Genomic DNA, 23,401 nt, shown 5'->3' with positions numbered 1-23,401 from the left:
GTTGTGGAGCAGATAAACCCGTCTATGAAAGGTATTGTCCATTTTATGAATAAAGGCCTTTACACACTGGGGTTTCTTTTGTGCGAATAATTATCATATCAATATTCTTTATTGTTTTTGTCATGGGTACTTTCACACAGAACACGAATATTACAAGGCGATAAAGCGACTGTTTACGTATTTATGACCATATGTACAGTTTATTTACCGCTGTTATTGTTGAATACATTGTGTATACATATTTCTAAAATTGTATGATGTTTTTGTTGAGTTATTATTACACAATATGTTTTCTGACCTTTTTGAATTTTGGCCCTGACAAATAACCAGTGATGCCACATAACGCGTTACTTGTAACGCGTTACTCTAATCTGACCACGTTTTTCAGTAACGAGTAATCTAACGCGTTACTATTTCCAAACCAGTAATCAGATTAAAGTTACTTATCCAAGTCACTGTGCGTTACTATTTTTGTCATTTTCCTTAGTAAAAATATATATTTTTGCTTTCTTCTTGCGTCTCGGGGAGGGAAGTCACGTATGCGACAAGTCACGTTTTCAGCATGTGGACAGGTCACGTGTACCACGCAGCGACACAAACGTAAACAACAATGGAGGGAGGAGAGAGATGCGCGCTTTCTAGCTGGAAATACAGTCACTATTTAGAGTTTGTGTCAGCTAAAGACGGCAATGTTTAGGTCCGTTGTACACTCTGTGCTGGTGGCGACAAAGTGCTATCTAGCTACAAAAACACTACGTCAAATTTGAAGAAACATTTGGAGTCGCAGCGTTGCAGTCAAACTTACAGAGCAAGTCCCAGCAGGTGGTGCGAAGCAGAGTGAAGGAGGCCCCCCCACCACCCAAACAACAAAAGCTGGACTTCGGTGCAAAACCAGTAAGTGGGGGAGAGTTGAAGAAGTTGGTCGGGCAGTAGGCCTATGTTGTAGCGGAAATGCTGCCCTTAAACGCGGGTGACTCGCTCTCTTTCGTGCCATAATAAACCAGATCCTACTACTGGCAACGCTGAGCTGCCTCACAGTAAACCGGTTGTCATTTTTATGTTGAGGCTGTGGGGGTGTTGTCGGCAGTTGCTGAATGTAACTAATACAGTAACTTGTAATCTAACTACGCTATTTTTAAAATCAAGTAATCTGTAAAGTAACTAAATTACTTTTAAAATCAAGTAATCTGTAAAGTAACTAAGTTACTTTTTCAAACTGCAACAGTTAGTAAAAACACTGCAAATAACCCATATTACAAAAAAGACTAAAACTAACACTAAAACTAATAATACTAAACGAAAACTAAGCATTTTCAAAACAAATTCTTTTTTTGACACCATTGTATTAAGAAAATACTATTAATCCAGGCTAAAGTGAATGATATTAATAATGCATGCATGCTTGTTTGTTTGTTTGATAAACTGATCAACATTGATTGTGATTGGTGGTTCGCTGTGCATGCAGACCTGCATGTCACACACTAGCAACAAGAACACTTACAACCATGTTCCAAATTATTATGCAAATTATATTTTACACTGATTTTCCTAAATAGTCGATGCAAATGACAGTCAGTATAATTTTCAAGTCACCAACCGTTAGGGTATAAGTCGAATTGGCAGCATTAGGAGGTCATATTTACTGAAATCAAAAGCTATTTCAGTCAAACACATCTTAACAGGGCAAGTTACATGTTAACATAGGATGCCTTCTTTGATATTACCTTCACAATTCTTGCATCCACATGAACTTGTGAGTTTATGGAAAGTTTCTGCTTGAATGTCTTTGTAGGATGTCAGCATAGCCTCCCAGAGCTGCTGTTTTGATGCGAACTGCCTCCCACCCTCATGGATCTTTTGAGGATGCTCCAAAGGGAGGATTTGTACTATGGAAGAAAGTGGTCAGTCAGAAACTCTACATACTTTGCCGAGGTCATTTTGACACCTTCAGGGACCCTAAAGGGGCCTACGAGCTCTCTCCTCATGATTCTGGCCCAAAACATGACACCGCCACCTCCTTGCTGACGTCACAGCCTAATTGGGACATGGTGGCCATCCACCAACCATCCACTACTCCATCCATCTGGACCATCCAGGGTTGCACGGCACTCATCAGTAAACAAAACTGTTTGAAAATTAGTCTTCATGTATTTCTGGGCCCACTGCAACCATCCCCTGACTTCAACCCTATTGAGAACCTTTGGAGCATCCTCAAGCAAAAGCTCTATGAGGGTGGGAGGCAGTTTGCATCAAAACAGCAGCTCTGGGACGCTATTCTGACATCCTGCAAAGAAATTCAAACAGAAACTCTCCACAAACTCACAAGTTCAATGGATGCAAGAATTGTGAAGGTGATATCAAAGAATGAGTCCTATGTTAACATGTAACTTGCCCTGTTAAGATGTGTTTGATTGAAATAGCTTTTGAGGTCAGTAAATATGCTGCATATGCTGCAATAATGCTGCAAATTCAGCAAATTACCATTTTCAGTTCTTTACAACCTATACAATGTTTTGAAACTGTCGTGCATAATAATTTGAAACAGTGCATTTGAGTTTTCCTTGGGTGGTTTGTTCAATTAAATTCGGTTGATGACTTGAAAATTACACTGACTGTCATTTGCATCGACTATTTAGGAAAATCTGTGTAAAATATCATTTGCATAATAATTTGGAACACGGAGTGTAAATTACGTTATATGAGACACAGACTTCTGTTGTAGATTAGTGTTACATTTCCAGCATCGCGGCTCAGAACCGTAACGTTAGTTGGGACAGACGCCTTGTTTCTTTAGGCTAACTATATTAGCTTTAGCCTGGCTGGTAGCGGCTTTCTGAGGTGAAAAATGGCCGGGAGATGTCGTGATTACGTTGCATTAATCAGGTGATTTAGTTCACTTTGCAGCGAACATAAAACACTGACTACTGTAGCTTCACCGCCCATGGAAGAGCATGTGCATCAGTGTGTCGCCGGCAGCTACCGCTTACGTTACTTTTCTAGACACGGAGAGCCTCACTTCCCATAACAAACCCCATCGGACTAAAGCCCGAGACACACCAAGCCGATAATCGGCCGTTGGACAGTCTGGCGAGGTCAGTGACTCGAGTCTGTTCAGTGTGTTCCGTGCCGTTGTCCGTCCGAGGGGCCATCAGCCTTCATTTTGGCCGATTTGACATGTATACTCGGCTGTGCGGGCACTGCTGGCAGTCACACTCAAATGACCCATCTGATTGGTGGAGGGCTAACCCGGAAACGGGGAGCGAAACGAGCGTGACTAGAGTCTCTCAAAATCTGACAAAAATCTTTTAAACTGACCTTTGTTGATCTGAAATGAAGACAGATTCAGCAACTGCATGGCCTATTTCTCGCTTAAAATGTTTTCAGAAACACGTTTCGGTGAACTATTTTAGTACAATATGAGATCGTGTTCAGAACAAGCCGCTATGACAGTCTGTCTTTGAATTTCCAGAGAAACCCACGTGACGCGTTCGTCCAATCAGCTGCCGGTTTTAATTTTTAGGCAAAAATACAGATTAGCACCGCCTGCTGTTATAGAGACGTATTATGTCCCGTCTCTTCGGTGTGTTACGAGGCACTTTTTTGACCAACTCGGGGAGATGATCAGTCCAACTGCCTTTTCTGCTGAGGGTCAGCCGTCTGGTCAGTGTGTCTGCAGCTTTACGTTACGTCACATACACACGCTGCCCACATGGCCACCTGTCTTAAAGGAGAAGGGTCAGCTGGTAACAAACATGTAAAAGGAGAACGGTGCAAGTTTACTTTTCTATCAAGCAGCAAAACTGTTTTAGCGTCAACATCCATGGTCAACATCGCAACGTCCTGTGATGTGACTATCGCACATCGTGATGTAAACGATGAAACTAAATATCGTGCAGCCCTATTCCAGGTTAAAAAAACAGTAGTTACCCTTGTAAACAACAGCCACAGGATATGTTGCCTCACCCAACATTCCAGTATAAAATGTGCAGAAGGTACTGACCTGGGTGGAGGCTGTAGCAGGTGACGCTGGAGCCCTCCAGCCTGTTGGCCAGCTCCCTGGTGAAGAGCACATTACACAGCTTGCTGTTGCAGTAGGCTTGAAGATTTTGCCAGGTAGACTGAGCAGACACAGAGTCGTTTTTGGACGCCAGCAAAGGGAAGTGAGCGCTGCCAAAGCAGTGCAGAAGTGCAGCCACGGTGACCACGCGGCTGGGACCACACTGCTGCAGCTGCTCCAGGAGAAGGTTGGTGAGCAGGAAGTGACCCAGGTGGTTTACCCCAAACGCCATGCCGAAACCATCCTCAGTATGTCCTGGACCCATCACACCTGAAACAGAGTGGTTCAATCACTTAGTGTGCTTCCATTTTATAGCACTGTAGTGGTGGTTAAGTCAAATTTTACTGATTTTGTTTCCTTTAAAAGGGTAACTTTGTTTATTTAACCTATTTTCCTATATTTGTTTGTCTAAGTGACTGATGGGAACAACAATCTTTGAAGTATTAAGCGAGAACGCTGCAGTCAGCAGTGGCAAAACAAGCTACAATGTAACGTTAATGGACAATTGCGCACCTTAAATTTGCATCCACTTAAAGTGCTATTTTACCGCTGAAAAGCTCAGATTATTATTCTAAGTGTCTGACAACATTATGGAAAGGACAGAGATAGATCTTTTTGTTAAAGAGTAAGATCCTTTTTGTTTAACATGAAATCGCTATTACCAAACCCACCAGACTCCATTTAAATAATAATTATTATTTTATCATAGTAAAACACACTTCATTCAAACTAAAACAACAACAAAAACTATCAAAAGCCGTCTTGGTTCATCTTTCCACTGTTCCAACAATCACCACTCTGGTTTGGTTGAAATAAACCCTTAATTCACCCATTTACATGTGGAAATATGCTGGCTCTATACAAACTAAAAGTACTGTTTATTTAAATGGAGTCTGGTGGGTTTGGTAATGGTGATTTCGGAGCGGTTTCTGGTTAAACAAAAGGATCTTACTCTTTAACAAAAAGGTCTATCCCTGTCCTTTCCATAATGTTGTCAGACACTTAGAATAATAATCTGAGCCTTTCAGTGGAAGAAATTGACGATGCCCATTTGACCTATAGGGTTACATTGCAGCCCGGCTCGCGTCTGCCGGTTACAGCTTGCTCGCTCAACACTGGACCAATTTCAAAGATTGCTGTTCATGTTATTCACTTAGACACTAATGCATTGGAAAATAGGGTCCAGGTTATAAAATAAAACTAGTAGTTAACAGTGCTTTTTCATTTTGTTTTATGTCCAAACTGATAGAAGAGATATCTGCACACTTAGATCTATGCAATGTTTCGCTTTATTTTGAGCTTTCAGTCTAACAGACCTTCATCACAGCGTTTCATTTTGATGTAAAAAATAATAATGTAGCACGGATGGATATTCCACCGTATTTAAACATTCTCACCTGCGTTGTTGATGAGGATGTCCAGTCTGGGCTCAGTCTTCAGGAAGGTTTCAGCAAAGCTGCGAACGGACTTGAAACTCGCGAGGTCCAACTGCATGAACACCACCTGGTTGTTCCCGCTCTCCTGAAGCACATTCACACTTGATCAGTCTGGCTGTCATATGCACATCTGGCAGAACTAAACAATACTGATGGAAACAAAACTTCCACTGGGGGCGCATTGCGTATTACAGAGCTGATTTCAAGTGCCAGTGTGAAGGCTGCGTGGCACACTTTCTGGAATCCGTGTCCGCGGACAGCTGTAGGCTTGTACTGGTGTTGATGTTTTAGCCACTTTCCTGAAACCGCTTGCGGGACTGAGCCTGTCTCCAACGCCGCCACCTGCAGGTTGTCAGCTGTGTGTCTGCCTGGTATACTCTCGGATGGCCGATTTAACTCACCGCTCCTCATCTATATAGTTCCATGTGTCACATAGCTCTCCACGAGCAGAAAAAAAAGAGGAGCTTAAAGCTCAACTTCATGGTTCAAAGTTAGGACTAATAAGTTAATTAGCAGTTAAGAAATAGATTATAGACTATTTACATTTTTATCATGCAAAAGACGTTTTTTAAAACTTTATAAAAAAAAACAAATTTAACGAATCACCAAAAAATTTAATTATCGTTCATTTATCGTTATCGAGGTAAAATGTGTAATTAATCGTGATTTGGATTTTAGGTCATATCGTGCAGCCTTAGCTACAGCTCTGTGTCTGTCCCTCTGACTTAATGTCCCGCCCACAACACCATCTGTATCTTTTACTGTGGATTATGTTGAAAGTTTATAATTATTAAATAACTGCTTAAAGCATTTTTTTTTTTAAGTTTTATGTTGCCCAGTTTGTAATGTTGGAGTTTGTAATGTTACAAAATCTTAATTTTGACTTAAAGATTTTCATTTTCACTGTAAATGCATATCGGCTCCAAATATCGGCTATCGGTTTCATTAACTACAAATAAATAAAAAACCAGCATCAGTCGATCCCCAAAATGCTTTATAGTCACACCTTCTGGATGAGAACAGCGGACATTTGAATTGGAATTCTCTGTGCTGTGTGTGGAGTAGGGAACAGCCTATAACTGTCAGAGTACTTACTCTACGAATGTCGAAAGCAGCAGCCTCAGCTTTGTCCTTGTTGCGGCAGGCGAGGATCACCCTGGCGCCTCTCTTTGCCAGATCCAGAGCCACGGCCTTGCCGATGCCAGTGTTGCTTCCTGTGCAGGAAAACCACTCACTCACAAACATAATAATCAACAAAACGCTGACAACAAGGAGCGATGCTGAACTCAATGACACCTGTCATTCCAAAGACTGACATTTCATGTTGCCTGCAGATAACAGAATATTAGAGCTACTGTATGAACAAATCATTACTTGGGTCATACATTTGGTATTGAGATTATACAATCAGCATTCCATTTAAAAACAAATTCAGTTCTTTAAAATACACATTATTCTAGGGCTGCAAACTACCAGTTATTTTCATTGTTGATTAATCTGTGGATTATTTTCTGGATTAATGGATTAGTTGTTTGGTCTCTAAAATGTCACAAAATGGTGAAAATGTGGATCAGTGTTTCCCAAAGCCCAAGATGACGTCCTCAAATGTCCACAACTAGTGGTGCACGATATATCGGCCGATATGGTCATTTTTTTACACATCGGTATCGTTCCGATGTCAAAATAGGGCCGATGAATAGGGCCGATGTGAATCATTCCTGTGTATTTGACGTGTGTGTGAGAATTTAGATCTAAATCTGACCTGTGGAGGGCAGTAATACGCTTAACAGCGTCTATACTGCCAAAATCAGAAGAAGAAGAAGCAGCAGCAGCGAGTCTGGGGGCGGGGATGTTGGTTTTTGCCATATGTCAATGGTTTTTGCAGACGGAATCTGCCGGCGAAGTGGGACACTGGAAAATTTAGTAGACCACCGGCCCTCGGTGGGCGGGCAGCAGCGGCGGCCGGAGAGGGCAGTGGCTGGAGCGGGTAGCGGCCGGAGCAGGCAGCAGCGACGGCCGGAGCGGGCAGTGGCCGGAGCGGGCAGCGGCCGGAGCGGGCAGCGGCCGGAGCGGAGCGATCATGGGGGGACATTCTCAGCGGTGAAACGCAAACGGGGGCTGGAGTATAGCTAACCTAGCTAGGTGGAAAGCTAACGCTAGCCAGCCACCTGTTCCATCAATGCTGCTTGCAAGTGTCTGCTCATTAGACAACAAACTGGACTACATCCAACTTCAACGAAACTCCCATCGCGAGTTCAGAGAATGCTGTTTTTCTTGTTGTGGAAACATGTTGCCGGGTAAGAGTGGAGATGGGCTGTTTAACACGGGCTTTAATTAGCTGCTTGTATCCAACGAAATGCTAACTGCTGGGGGTGTTTGTGACTAGTAAATGCCGACCATTATACATTTCACGCAAATGTGTTTATAATCGGCTACATTTAGCTATTGCACACACACGTAAAGTTCAGCTAATGCATACTAGCATTAGCGCTTGGTGGACTGTAAACACCTGTTTCGTATGTCGTTTTTATATATTTTAAATGTGTAACCATTAAAGCCACGTTGAAATGTTGTTTCGTGTATATGGTTGAAATGACAATAAAACATATTTGGGTTGAGGTTGAAGCAAGTGCATTCTGGGATTTGGTGTCTTTCATCCATATGAGCCAAAAACACATTTTCTGGCTTATCTCAGCCTAGAAGGAACACATTTCTATAATTTTGAGGGTTAGGCCTAACCCTAAAGTACTTGGCAGTTACTGTACTTACAGTTCAGAAGTCTGTAAAAGCCAGTGTCTGTTCAGTCCAGTTTGTTCTGGCTCCATTTTCACATTTTACCTTTTTCAATACTTTTGGCTTTGGCCACAAAATTTGGCCATTTAATAACTGAAAACAGATGTGGATAGGTTTAATGGACGCACTATAACACACACTTCAAAATACCTAGGTTAGCTTTAGAATACCTGGATCCAAAACGAAATATAGGTAGATACTACAATAGTTGATATGCTTGGATCAAGAGGAAAGATGAAGACAGCACTTGGGATAGATTAAAAGGAAATAATAATAAACTGAATATTTTATTTACAACTGTGTTGTCCTGCAGTGCCTCATGAACACCACAATATGGCGCTAACGCATTAGCTGCTAGACGTAGCCCCTCTAAACCACACAGCCAATTTACTGTTTCACATTTTAGCGAGCATCCCTCGTCACCATTCGCTCGCTGTTCAACTCGCATTTGTTCTAGGTAGTTCTGATATTGTTTTGGAGACCATGAAATGGCTGGATAGCTAGCTTGTCTTATTGTTCAACATACTTACACATACACTGCTTTTCGTTGTCTGTAAAGCAATGACAAATAAACTATTCTATTCTGTTCTATACTTTAAAATTACCCTTACCGTTACGGTTTATCAAATCCCACTAGCATAGCGTAAACTTTCTGGCTGGGAGCTGAGCGGACTATAGGCTACTGTCTCCCATTGCCATGTCCGTCCTATTTACTGGTAACAGTATTTACCAGTGAACAACGTTTCCATTGCATTATAACCTTTTTGGATGCCAATGTATCTTCCAGGGATTATAGTCGAACCTTCAGGTGTTGCAGGAAAACAGACTATTTGAAAATACTTTAGATTTTGATTGCAAAACGCACGCAAATAATGTATTAATTGTCTTAAAAGGTGTAATGGACCATGGTATAAGCGAGTTTAATGCCCTTTAATGTGTCCATTATCAGGTAATTAATGGAATTAGGCGCTGCCTAGTGCCTATCACGTCACCTACCTAGCTAACTTTAATGAAAGGTACAGCGTTGACACACTCGGGTTCATGTGTTTTAGAGACACACCTACTGTTAGTGTTTACATGAAGATGAGCAGAGAGTCTGAAGGAAGCTACATGTTAGCAGGAGCTACAGTAGTAGGTGAGGCTCGTTACCTGTAACAATGGCCGTCTTCCCATTCAGCTTCACTGAACTGGAGCACCTAGCGCCTCTGAATACACCGTAATACACTATCACATAAAAGCAAAGTGCTCCTGCTACGAGGCAAAGCAACGCAGACATCACTGCACTAAAGTAGCAACAGCACAGTCAAGTTCGTAAACGCAATACCATGTTCAAGACTTTCAAAATAAACTCTGTAGAATGCCTAATAATCTTTATCTTCAAACCTAGCTATTATGCTGGAGTAGAGTTCACAGAATGATTGTTTAGCTGACCAATGAGCTACATTTGAATTGAAATGCCATAATAACCCAGGTTGCTCTAGATGCAAATAAAAGATCCTTAACAATTGCCAAATGTGGTCTTTAATACTTTGATGTGAATTTAGGCCAACAGAAGAGCATTTACTCAATTGTATTATATTTCTTTAGGGAATAGCATATTAGTGGTAGCAGCATAGAACCTTTGAAGGTATTTTAAAGACCTAATGATTTGGGACTTGTGAGAAAATATTTGGCTTCAACCATACATGTAGATTTCCAGGTGCCAGAAAGGGATTGCCGCTCACCTTGTGCCTGAAAGGTTGTTTGTGTCTTAAAATGAAGTATAAAACATGTCACCAGTGTTCCTAATGAATTAAAAATAAAATTCCATTAAATTGTGAGGGAAATTACTGTTGTTTGTATTGCTGGAAAGGCAAGTTAAATTAATAATTCCTGACAATGTTGTTGAAAAAAAAACATCCCTCCATCATTTCTGACAATTAATTATATATTTAAGTTTAGGACATCTGTTCTAAGACTGTCATAAGGGACATAGGTCATGTTATACTTCCTGTGAATTTAATCCAAATGACCTTATTTCCATGCATTTTATAGCCTACACCCTATTTTAACACTTTATTTTGAAAACCGGACGTAGTCACATGGATGTGCGCTAACTTCGCCAAGTCCGTCACTAGCTCTGCCTGTCCGCTCGATGACATTTATCATAAATGTCAGTATATGGGTCATGGCTGTATTAAGAGAACATTATGGGTGCACTACAGTTGTAACGTAGTACAGAGATGCTGCTCAGCGCCTCAGTTTTCTGGCAATCTTGACCGGTCAATATAATGCAAGACATGTATAGTCGATCCATGCACTCTGATGTCGATCAACCAAGTTGAAAAAAAGTTGATCCCTTTGGAGAGGTGCGGGGTAAAAGGCAGTGGTGTAGTCTAATGTATTGTAGTGGGTATACTGTACTATATTGGCTACAATTTACCTTCTTTTTTTTGGGGGGGGCATATCATAGTGGTGGGTCTGGGTGTCCTCCCCCAGGGAAGTTTTAAGCACCAACGACTTAATTTCCTGCATTCTGACACACTTTTATGCACCAATTTACAGTGGAAATACTTTTATTTAGTGTGAAGATGAAAAACACAGATGACATTTCAAAATATATTATAATTATAAAGGAAAGTATGTTTTTGCGTGTCACTGGGCATTTTTAAGCGGGTATATGGAAATCCTGGAGCTTTCTCTACTGGGTATACCGGCGTATCACCAGACTACACCACTGGTTAAAGGGAAGATCATTTCAAAATATGAAATGCATTTAAAGGTAATTTAAAATAAATAAATTTAAAAGAAAATGAATAAATGAAAGGAAATAGAATTTCACTACATTTTACTGTGTGTATGTGATGATAAAGAATAAAGTTTGTTTGTTTGAGAGCGAGTTTTATTGCTGTAACGTCTGTTGACTGGTGTTGAAGCCAAAGTGTGTGTGATGAACCCTGAATGCCAGACATCATACAGTATGATTCATACTGTATGGCTGTCTTCCATTTAGTGACTGTGGAGTGCTGCAAATATACATAGCAATCAATTGTACATACATCAATTGTATAGGGACAGTGTGGCAAGGCTAGAAGAGGGGCACGGGCTGTGTTCAAAACCGTTCCCTATCACGGAAATAGTGCACTATATAGTGTGTTCACCATTTTGTAGTATTGTTCGAATTCTCCGCGGTTAATTTCATTCACTAAATAGTCCACTATAAAATACCCACAATGGACTGCTAATTTGAGTGTGCATACGATGTAGCCTACATTTTACTCCCGTATACCACAATGTAACATGCAACATTTATACAACCTTTTACTATTCTCCTGAGTGCTCGGTTTGTCTTAGGGACGTATTAGAAGTATTTTTGTTTCGGTTTGTTTACATGATGCTGGGCGCACCCGCCTCCGTCACACAAATAACGGGCGCATCTCCTGACCCGTGGCACGCAACAATGTTTTCAGTGAGTGTCCGAAATCTTGTTTGGTTGTTCCTTATATAGTTCACTATTTAATAAACACTATATAGGGAATAGTGAGTGATTGAGGGAGCAGTTTCGAACACAGCTCATGTCACATGACCAATTCATGTTTCCATGACGACTATTCAATATTCTGATACCATGGAACCAGCACTGGAATTGTGTTGTTTTTTTAAAGTGTCAGACTGAGTCTATAGAAAATGTGTATTTTATTTGCATATACAATTTGTGTAAAATGAAAACAAGTGAAACTATAATGAATGTGATGTTTTATTTAGCACAATTACATTGTGTTCTATCCTATTCAATATTCCCGATATTTCTAAACAGATTTGATATGCTGTATACTGATAGAAAACAATAATGTACCACTGGAGGAAAACCAAAAAGCGTGTTGACATTATAATGTGATAAAGATGTCAACTAAACAGACATCATTTCAACAACAAATTGAACATTTTAAAAAGCATTTATTGATATATCATTGCCCACAGCCTCAGAGGGTGATGTGGCATTGGCTGGCTAACTAGATTTTCCCTTAATCATCCTTCTTCTCTCCTCTTCTCCGTCTTACAGCAGCAACACCAGTACTGAACAAACACTGAGCACAAAGCGACACACACCCATGATTAAAGGTTAACACATTTTTTTTTCCAACCTGGACCTATTTTCCTATTTGTTTGTGCGTAACTGACTGAATAACAGTCTTTGAAATTGGTCCAGTATTGAGCTAAAACCCTGTGATCGGCAGCCGCAAACCCGGGCTGCAATGTAACCCTACAGGACAAATGTGCATCGTCAATTTCTTCCACTAAAAGTGTTGTTTTACCACTGACAGGCTCAGATTATTATTCTAAGTGTCTGACAACATTATGGAAAGGATCCCTTCAGAGATAGACCATTTTTGAAAGAGTAGAATCCTCTTTTTTTAAACAAGAAAAAGGTCTGAGTTCACTATCCCTAAACCCACCAGACTACGTTTAAATGAACAATACTTTTAGTGTGTATACAGCCAACATATTTCCAAATGTAAATCGCTAAAGTATGTGTTAATTTCAACCAAACCAGAGTGGTTATGGTTGGAAAAGTGAGAAGACGAATCAAGATGGCTTTTCATTGTTTCATTTTGTGTCTGTCGACTTAAAATTAATTGTATTTTACAATTCTAAAATGAATGTTTATTTGCATGGAGTCTGGTGGGTTTAGTGATAGCAATTTCAGGAATGTTTAAAAATAAGAATCTTACTCTTTAACATTAAGATCTACCTCTGTAGGGATCCTTTCCATAATGTTGTCAGATACTCCGAATAATAATCGGAGCCTGTCAGTGGTAAAACAGCTTTTTGTGGATGTGAATTTAAAGTGCCCTATTAACTTACATTGCAGGTTGTTTCGCTGACTGCCGACTTGCAGCGATCTTGCTTAATACTGGACCAGTGTCAAAAATTGTTGTTCCCATCAGTCACGAAGACATACAAAAAGTGGTTGAAAAAAGGTTGAAACAAAACAAAGTTACCCTTTAAGTCACATCAAGTCCAACCACTTCCTACACAGCAGAGAAAGCATGAGCATCTTTACATATAACTAAAATCAAATATTAGACTTACTGAGCAGCAAAAGATTGCCTCACAATATTCCCCGGATTACAGGCATTTCGGTACCACCTGCCCTATATGTATAACACTTCTTCCCCAGTGCAGTCACACACTGTGGCCTATACGCTGCTGTCCTGCTCCAGGCCCTCGTTGTCTGCAGCCCTCAGGACCACAGTGTACTCAACTGCTCAGCGAGTAAATTCAGGACGATGACCATCTCTGTAACAAAGAGGAAAATGGAGGAAATTTGACTTAGTAGCCCCTGCACAGTACACCTGAGAAGCGGATTCCTTTTTTACAAACCTGGGAAAACACCAAGTCAGACTTACTTACTTATTACTGCACAAGTAAGTGAGTGGCTCCTGTGTGATATATTTTATGTTCTGCACCCAAAACAATTTAATCTGTATTAACTCAAAAACATCACAATTGTTAAAGACCGTTTGTGTCAATGCCAGCCCCCATTAAACTTTATAATCTTATGAATCAGACAGCAGGCTCCAAAAAAGGTGTCTCCTGATTTGTTTGCAGCATATGACCCAACTCCCACACAGAATTCAAAGGAAGCATGGGAAAAGGACCTGGGTGGGACAACAACTGATAAAAAAATAAAATTAATTATCATATCTTAAAGTGCCCATATTATGAAAAAAAAACACGTTTTCTGTGATTTGGAGTGTTATTTTGTGTCTCTGGTGCTTCCAAAAAAAAAAATTCCATCCATGGTGTTCTGAGTGAGATACGGTTTCTGAATGTGTCCTGCCTTCATTCTCCGGGTGAGCTGTTCAAAATCGGCCCGGACTGTGACGTCACAATCCGAAACGAGCTGGCTAACCACAACCGTTAGCTCGTAGTGTAGCGTTAGCATGCTAACGCTAGCATGCTAACGCTAGCATGCTAACGCTAGCATGCTACCTCGTTCTCAATAGCAAAGCACTGCTACAACACACACAAGTTCACCATAATCTACAAAAGAACTACTTACATGTGCACCCTCATTTAGAAGTCTCCCAGCTAATCCTGCCTTGTAACCGACCGAAGTTGGAGAAACAGCCTTTCTTTTACTGTCTCTAGAGTTAGCTAGCTGACATGATCTACATCTGAGCTACTGCGCATTTGCGAGTGCAATCAAAGATAGTACAGAAGAAGAAGAACAAAAGAGGTCTCACTCTGTAGCTAAAACAGAAACCAGGTGAAAAGAGGATCTGCAGCAGTGAGAGAGAGCTGTGCAGTACAACAAAAATATGGTGTTTTTTGAAAATTAAACCATGTAAACCTATTCTGGTACAACCTTAAAATACAGTTATGAACCTGAAAATGAGCATAATATGGGTGCTTTAAAGACACTCACAAATGTTCTACAAACCACCTAAATTTAAAGTGCTACATGGACTACAGTACTCCTTTACTAAACTACATTCAGACTATCATTCTGTGTCTCCAACCTGTCCAAAATGTAAGTTTGCAGAGGGCACCCTGGGTCACCGTTTTTGGTCCTGTCCCTAACCAATTTTGGTCGGACATCTCTGCCTGTCTTTGTATTTTCAAATCAATTAAATTGTATTCCTAGCATCAAATCCTAACTCAAGACACCTTACAGATAGAGTAGGTCTCTAATTTATAAAGACCCAACAATTCCAATAAGTCCCCAAAGAGCAAGCATTTAGAGCAACAGTGGCGAGGAAAACCTCCTTTTAGGGAGAAACCTGGGACAGACCCAGGCTCTTGGTAGGCGGTGTCTGACGGTGCCGGTTGAGGGTGTGATGAACAGTGGCAATTATAGTCACATTAAAGATAATGGAACTATGACTAGAAATAGTAGTTGTAGTAGCTCATGGCGTAGCAGGGCAAGGCAGGTCATAGTAGGGCATAGCAGGGCGCAGTAGGGTATAGCAGGGTGTAATTTGGCGTGGCAGGGCGTAATACGGTGTATCAGGGCGTAGCAGGGTATAGCAGAGCGTAGTAGGGCATACCAGGGCATAGTAGGGCGTAGCAGGGCATAGTTGGGCATAGCAGGGCATAGTTGGCTTAGCAGGGCGTAGCAGGGTATAGCAGGGTGTAGTAGGGTGTAGCAGGGCATAGTAGGGTATAGCAGGGCATAGTTAGGCCTAGTAGGGTGTAGCAGGACGTAGTAGGGTATAGCAGGGCATAGCAGGGGCGTAGTAGGGCGTAGCACGGTGTAGCAGGGCGCACACCAGGAACACGCAACCATGATTTAGGTGCCAACCTCATTGAAGGAAAACTGCGAGGTGGGAAAACACAAGCTCCCCAGAGCTAAGTTAGTAACAGCAATTACTGGGGCATGAATGCACACAGATATGACTGTGATACTGTACTGGACCCGTGTACTGTGGTTCTCGGCGGGAACTGTAATCTGAAAGTGTTGAACCACTTACATCGTAAGACTGTTCGCCATGGCATAATTATTGCTAAACAAAATAAAATATTCTTATTGGAAAAGCGAGGATTATACAGTACATCCTTTAAGACCTTGCAAGCGCAGCGATATCCAACTTGTTACATATGGAGAAAGTACGATACAATGTCTCTCTCAACTCTGCAGCCTTTGACGAAATGTGGTAGCCATTTTTATCTTACGTATAAAAAATATCTTAAAATACTTACTTTTTCCATCTTATCTTAGTTTACGTGGTGACTGGTGTCTTTAGAAGAGCAAACTATTTTATTTTTAATTTAATTTACTTGGACTTGTGTGTGTGTGTGTGTGTATATGTATGTACTCCATTACACAATTTATTTCTAGTTACTAATTTGTTAGTCTACTGTGGTCTTTTTGCTTTATGTGGGTGGGGTGTGTGCCTACAGAAGAAGCTGCTCATGTAAAACATTTTTTAAGTCATCGATATACCTTAAAATGTCGATACACCGCCAAGCCCTAGTAGTATCAAAGTGTTGACCTAGGATGTGCTGGAAATTAAAAGTTGTAAGATTTTCAGCCTCTAAAGAAGCTTTATCACATTCACTAAAATCTCAGCTACTCCTACATTTTATCCCCACTAATACAGTCACCATCTGCAGGCTGAGACATTTTAGTGATGAACGCACTCTTTGTTAACCTTCTTTAATATTGCGTTTAAATACAAGATTAAAGTAAAAATCATCAGAGTTTGATCTTACATGACTTTCTGTGTGCATCCGGTGTCTGGGTCAGAAGCGGTGTACTTCACCACATCACTGTCAACAGCAAGGGCCTCCCGTTTTACCACATGCTTCTCTACTGGATCTAAGACTGGAGCTTCACTGACGTCCCGCACAGTCACCACCACTGTGGCGGTGGCAGTGGGCAGTGGAACAGCAAAAGGAACCTCATTTACCACTGCAACCAACAAAGTGTGCGTGCTGCTCTTCTCAAAGTCAAGACCCTGGTTGGATGGAAGGAAATGCACAGCAGCAAAATTTATCAGACACAGCATACTGCTGTAAAACTAAAACTCAAATTCTCACTCTTTACTTAAAGAGATGGTTCGGAGTAATTTCACCCTAGGGTCCTTTGCACCATGACCTCGAGCCAAACACCCCCCCAGAAGCTTTTTTCACCTGGGTCTAACATTGGGAGCATTAGCTTAGAGTAGCGTTATCAGCTGAATAGCTTAGCGCAGGGGCTAATGGACCCACGTTTGTATCTCATAAGTTACCCAACTAATAATGCCCGAAATGATACCAAACGTCTACACTAGTACATATAGGTTATGCTCTCATAAAACGATGGATTGGAAAGTTTGTAAGTACACCAGAAGTTTATGTAAATAACACGCCTGCTGGCTTCTGCTCTCTGCTGTTGTTGCTGCTAAGTAGCGAGACGGAGTGCGGTAGGCGTCTACAAATTACAACACCGAAAAGAGATGCAAGAAAAATATTTTTTAATTTAACTTTTTTTTTTAAGTAAGTGCTGTAGTATAACTATCAGGAGACAAGTAATAATTGAGGTAAGTTTGGAGACATTACCTTATTTGATCATTAAATTAATAAATATTTTTGTTGTATCTCTTTTCGGTGTAGTAATTTGTAGACGGCCCTAAGCACTCGTCTAACTGCAGGTAGCAGCAGCAGCAGCAGCAGCAGCAGAGAGCTGAAGAGAGCAGGCAAGTGTTCATAAACTTCTGGTGTACTTACAAACTTTCCAATCCATCGTTTTATGAGTACATAACCTATTTGTACTAGTGTAGACGTTTGGTATCATTTCGGGCATTATTAGTGGGGTCATTTACGAGATACAAACATGGGTCCATTAGCCTCTGCGCTAAGCTATTCAGCTGATAACGCTACACTACGCTAACTCTCCCAATGTTAGACCAAGGTGAAAAAAGCTTCTGGGGGGTTGTTTGGCTCGAGGTCATGGTGCAAAGGACCCTAGGGTGAAATTACTCCGAACCATCACTTTAAATACATGAAAGTGATTGTTAATAAGTCCCTGAAAAACAAAATAAAACAGACATTTATATCTCACAACTTTAATATTTTGGCATGTTTAAAGTGCTCATATTATACTTTTCCCCTTTCCTTTGTTGTGTTATATATCTTTTTTGTGCATGTAAATGGTTTACAAAGTGAAAAAGCCCAAAGTCCACCCCAAAGGAACTTACCATCTCCAACAGAAAACACTGTTCACAAACTGCTCCAAACAGCTCTATTGTAGTCCAGCCTTTACTTCCGTGACGAACAAGCGTCACTTTGTAACACACGTTATAATGCTCGCCTAGCTGCTAGCGTGGCACGCCCTCCTGCTCTGCTTCTGACTGACTTGTAGTGCTGACCTAGGTACTGCACATGTGTGACTCTCAACAAAGATAGAACAGAAGTGAGATGCCTCACTCTGTAGCTAAAGCGGAGAGCTCAACACACAGAGTGAAAAGGGGAGCTGGAGCAACTCGCAGTACAACAAAAATATGGTGTTTTTTGAAAATGAAACCATGTAAACCTATTCTGATATAACCTCTTAATACAACGAAGAACCTGAAAATGAGCATAATATGAGCACTTTAAAAAAATGATTTGTTAATATCTTACCTTGGCAGTAGAAATAATTCCTTCATCTTTGTTACTTCCTGTTTCGATGGTAAAATGTCCTTCAGGATCACCATCGACAATCCCGAACCTGGCGTTCCAGGCTAGAGAATGTGGTTCGTCACCGTCTGTTACTGACATCGTTAAGATGTGAGCGTCGACTTTGTTTTCATCAACTTCTGCCTCATACTGGGGAGAATGCAAGAGATGTGTTAAAAGTGAAACAAACTTTGGACTGGTAAAAATGTTGCTGTTGTTGCTTGTTCAATATGACTTTTTTTTTTTACCCTGATTTAATGATCTGCATCATCATGCAGTTTAGTTCATTACTTCCCTGTACAGCTGGGGGATTGTCTGTTTAATATAGGTCACTCATTCACTTTAAGCAAAAAAGTGCTTAAATCTTCCTTCCAACATCCAATCTTTTTAGTGTGAATTTTTTATCACATGTGATTAGCGTTGTTAAAAGAAGATGAACTAGCAGTTTATGAATGGTCAACTTTAAAGGGGTGATAGAATGATTATATAGGGTATTTCACACTGTTCCTTATGGTCTCCTAATGGGGTATGTAACATTGGTTGGGCTGAAAATGGCCTGGTTGATATTTTATTGGCCCTTATGCATCCCTGTGTTTTGGCCCTATTTGAAAATGTATGGCTAATTGCAAATTTGGTAAGACGTGTCGGACTTTAGGAGCTCCACACAGTCTGACGAGAAAGCGGCAGCCTGCTGGGCTCCATACCCAGGGCAAAGTCACCCTTTGTGGATACTGCACTACTGGGGCTCCACGGCCGGCTGCCGGTATAACTATAATATATTTACGGTTTGAATTTCGTCACGCCACTTATATAACATCTACCCCAATGTCTTATAAAGCTAACCGTTGTGTCCGATTTGATTTTAAGGCATTTTTATGACGCGAAGCATCTAGTTAGGATGAGCAGTTAGCTAGCTATGTGTCCCATTCAAAACAATGGGAAACGATTGCAGCTAGCTAGCTACACTTTCGACATAACTATAGTATATTTACAGTTTGAATTTCGTCACGCCACTTATATAACATCTACCCCAATGTCTTATAAAGCTAACCGTTGTGTCCGATTTGATTTTAAGGCATTTTTATGAACGCAAGGCGTCTTAATGTCGAGCAGTTAGCTAGCTATATGTCCCAGTCAAAACAATGGGAAAATTGCGGCTAGCTAGCTACACTTTCGGCATAACTATAGTGTATTTACAGTTTGAATTTCGTCACGACATGAATATTACAGGTTCCCCAAGGTCTTACAAAGCTTAGCTAACACTTGTCCGATTTCAGATTTCAATTTTAATGCATTTTTGTGAATGTCAGAGGTGTCGTTAGGAGGAGGCTAGCTAGCTCTCATCGATGGACTCCAGCTCACCGCGGCTCTATCAATGAGACTCGCGGACAAGAGGCGTTTATTTCCCCGATTGTTTGTTTAAAAAACTCGAAACACATATCCATTATAAGATTAACTGGAACCTGCGGGCTGCGGTAAGAGATTGCGGGCGTAACAAGCTCGCTGACCACGCTCTCACCGACCGGCCGGTAGCAGGAAGAGGGGAGGGAGAACAGCGAGCTGCAAGCCCTGGAGCTCTGTCAGGGCAACGCCGTGTGGTAGTTCCAGTCACCCAGAATAGGGTGAGTTTGCGCGGGTATTGAGCACCGGGCCACCGGCCGAGCTCAATCGAGCTCACAGCAGGCCGGGGTCTGTGACGGAGGACAGGCAGGGCAGCGATGTAGCAACCCAGGCAGCACCGGCTGCTGAACTCCGACACACAGTCGGACAAAATTTTCAATTAGCCAGCAATTTTCGTAAAACGGCCCATATTTGAGCTTTACATGGTTGATTTCTCGCATAAAAAAGTTTCAGAAGTGAATTTTGTAATGGAATAGCAGAGATCTGCGTGACCTAGTTCAGAAGACCACCTGATCTCAGGTCAGTTGTGTAGCCTATGTAAATGTTGGGGCGTGACTGTTCTCTTAATACAACCATGGCTGTGACAAAGGTACAGGTCCTGAAATGCTTACGTAAGCATCTAGCTTTGTTGAGATTCGCCCGTTTTCAGCGGCAGTTTCAAATTATGAGATTTTCATAGTAAAGGGGTGTCAATGGGATTTTGAGCTTCTATGTATTTCTTATTTACCCACCGAACTGTCGTTATTCAACTATGACAGGGTAAAATCGATTTTGCATTCTATCACCACTTTAAAGCCACTTCTTAAAGGGGAAATATTATATAGCATTTGCAGGTTCATATTTGTATTTTGTGTTTGTACTAGAACATGTTTACATGCTTTACTGTTCAAAAATCACTTTATTTTTCTCATACTGCCCATGGCAGCTCTGTATGAGACGCTCTGCTGGAGCTCCTGTCTCTTTAAGCCCCCCTCCCGACAAAGCCCAGTCTGCTCTGATTGGCAAGCGTGTTTCCTGGAATCTCCTCTCTGCTCCAGTTTAGTTTCACTAGTAGCAGCTGGAGCTACTGCAACAGAGTATATAGGAGTACTTTGTACCATAAAAAGAGGCTTCTTAAACATACAATACACAACCGGACATGTCCCAGCAGCAATGTGACCCGAAATTTGAGAGAAATGAACAGCATTGGCCACCAAGATTACAGCTATCTGGCATTAGCATGCAGCTACTTAATCGTTAGCAGTAGGCTAACGTTGGATTGTAATGGAACGAAGAAGCACTGTGTTTAGACAATGTTAACACCGCAATAGCTAAAAAATAAACACTCCAGTACTGCCTGGCTGGAGCGGCTGACAAATCATAGAAGGTCGGAGAAGGCCGACTAAGTGTTACGTGACACCTAGCCAAGAGTAGAAAACCTGTTGAAACCGGAGCGTTCAGAATTGTTGGAAATCTGAATGTTTTAGCTCACAGCGATTTCTCTAAAATATGTTTACCTCATTATTTGCCCATGTTTAACATGAAAATCTGACATTATAACATCATAGATATGACTATGAAATTTGGAAAAGCATAATACGTCCACTTTAAAAAATGCCAACAACACTGACTATACTTTTTACTTTAGCCCCATGGACACTGCTTAAGCATGGTGAGAACTCTGAAGCTTGACAGATCTGCTGTGCCTCATTATGGTTGCTAAGCTATGATTGGAGAACTTCTCTTCTGGAGAGTGTTTAGCCAATATTTTCCAGTCAAAAGTATGCTGTACTTACCGACTGCTGAGTAAAGGCCGGAGCATTGTCGTTGCAATCTGTGACAGTTAGGATTACTTTTGCTTCTCCAGTCAATCCATCTCCCGCCATGTCTGCTGCTTGTACCACCAGAGTATACATGGGGTATTTCTGTTAGAGAAGACACACAAGAAGTTTAACTCATCAACTGGAAGGCTTAAACATGTTGTGGTCATTTGCGGTGGAAGAGCTCAGTGAAAAGGTTGGGTATCGATTGGATTTTAATGATTTTTGATTGTGATTCTTTTCTTCTAATGTCTGCTGCTTGTACCACCAGAGTGTATTTGGGGTATTTCTGTTAGTAAAGAAACAGTTTAACTAATCAACTGGAAGGCTTAAACATGTTGCGGTCATTTTACAGACTCAGTTGGAGCAGAATCCTTTAAGGAACTGAATATAGCTGCAAAACTAATGGCATCCCCCTAGCCTCGGCAGATGTGATGTTACATGATGACACCTTCTCAAGTCCTTTTGCTGTAGAAATTGCCTTCAGCTATGAACAGAAGCATGTGTGCTGTGAATGTGGTTATGGAAGTACTTATTGTGGTACTAGTTACCTTCCCCTTGGAATGTCATTTCATATTAAATATTCTAACTGCTATTCAAGTATGTAATAAATAAAACAATTACATTTAATATGTATTTAGCGCTCCAAACTCTAAATGTACAGTGTATAAAAGTAACAGACCCTGTCTTCTACTTCATCAGGGGGCATTCGTTAGGTTTACAGTCACTGAGATCCATTGCAGTTTCTGTTGCTCTAACCAGTAGGCAATTACAGTAATGTGCTCTTTGTTAATGCAAAATGGAGGAAACCTGCAAGCAGTGCTGAACAGATAATCCTGACACAAAACCATCTCAAGCATCTCGGACTTGAGACCATAGACAGAACAATCATGGATAAAGGTGTCACGTCACAATGCAGCTGTTGGTTTTTTATTGGCCGCTGGGCTGGGGTGGGTGTGGCCTACCTGTGTCCCCGATCTTATAAGAGCAGACTGAGGTGAGTTCAAAGAGAGAGAGGACATACAGTGGTGGAACAGCTCAGGGAGAGGAAAGAGGAAAGCTTTTAAAACCTTTACAGATTTCATATTCACTTCATACAATTTATGGAACCTGTAAATTAATGTCATACACTTTAATTTGGTTGCTGTTATTAAATAATATGACTGAATAATAATCTATTTCTTTCTTCATTCACTGTACTGTAACTCGCTCAAACAACACAGGGTCCAACATACTGTACATCAGAGCCATATACAATCAGCCAGTTGACCGAAAAAACAATTTCAACTTATAAACAACAACTTATTTCATTCAAAAGATTTTCCAGATGTGGCTTCATGAGCAATGTTACTACGTCTGCTATTATCTGCTCTTATCTCTGAGACAGAGACAGAGACATAAAACAGAAGTTTTATCTTTTTCCTTTCAATAGAGTGAAAGCATGCAAAGACAAGTGCAATTTGTTTTAGAAATCTCACCTCTCTGTCTAGCCCACTGGCATTGACTCTGATGACTCCCGTGACTGGGTTGATGACAAACAGGAAGTCACTGGGCAACATTGGCTCCTGGCTCATAAGACGGTAGCGGATATCTGAGTTGGCAGTATCAGGCTGGTCAATATCTGTGGCCACAACCTTAATCACCTCAAAACCTGGAGAGATGGAAGTCAGAAGTGAAAACTAAGAACAGACTTCTCAAAGTATTCAGAGCACTCCATAAGAGAGGGGATTTACAAAATAAAGCTGGGCCATACAGGGCTAACAGTATGTTAGTTTTCTTTCCAACCTAAC

The 23,401-nt window shown here is 41.1% G+C and overlaps 2 protein-coding genes across 7 annotated transcripts in view; both read right to left on the bottom strand.

Annotated features, from left to right (window-relative positions):
- The window catches only part of LOC120546960 (dehydrogenase/reductase SDR family member 13-like), a 122,053-nt gene extending 112,447 nt beyond the window's left edge, over positions 1-9,606 (bottom strand). For all 5 annotated transcript variants that reach the window (XM_039782252.1, XM_039782290.1, XM_039782262.1 and 2 more), the window contains exons 1-4: positions 9,436-9,606; positions 6,589-6,707; positions 5,455-5,578; positions 4,001-4,327 (exon numbers count right to left, since the gene is read on the bottom strand). In XM_039782252.1, the coding sequence (XP_039638186.1) occupies positions 4,001-4,327; positions 5,455-5,578; positions 6,589-6,707; positions 9,436-9,562 (697 nt within the window). In that variant the 5' untranslated portion in view covers positions 9,563-9,606. The remainder of the gene's footprint in view (positions 1-4,000; positions 4,328-5,454; positions 5,579-6,588; positions 6,708-9,435) is intronic.
- Positions 9,607-12,009: 2,403 nt separating this feature from the next.
- Positions 12,010-23,401, bottom strand: part of LOC120545790 (B-cadherin-like) — a 33,570-nt gene continuing 22,178 nt past the window's right edge. For both annotated transcript variants that reach the window (XM_039780379.1, XM_039780388.1), the window contains 5 exons: positions 23,090-23,262; positions 21,588-21,716; positions 18,376-18,561; positions 16,486-16,730; positions 12,010-13,566 (listed from right to left, as the gene is read on the bottom strand). In XM_039780379.1, coding sequence (XP_039636313.1) covers positions 13,536-13,566; positions 16,486-16,730; positions 18,376-18,561; positions 21,588-21,716; positions 23,090-23,262 — 764 coding nt within the window. In that variant the 3' untranslated portion in view covers positions 12,010-13,535. The remainder of the gene's footprint in view (positions 13,567-16,485; positions 16,731-18,375; positions 18,562-21,587; positions 21,717-23,089; positions 23,263-23,401) is intronic.

Source organism: Perca fluviatilis, chromosome 2 (assembly GCF_010015445.1).
Source record: "Perca fluviatilis chromosome 2, GENO_Pfluv_1.0, whole genome shotgun sequence".
Classification (NCBI taxonomy): Eukaryota; Metazoa; Chordata; class Actinopteri; order Perciformes; family Percidae; genus Perca; species Perca fluviatilis.
Note: the sequence above shows the minus strand (reverse complement) of the source record. Positions and strands in the feature narration are given on the sequence as shown.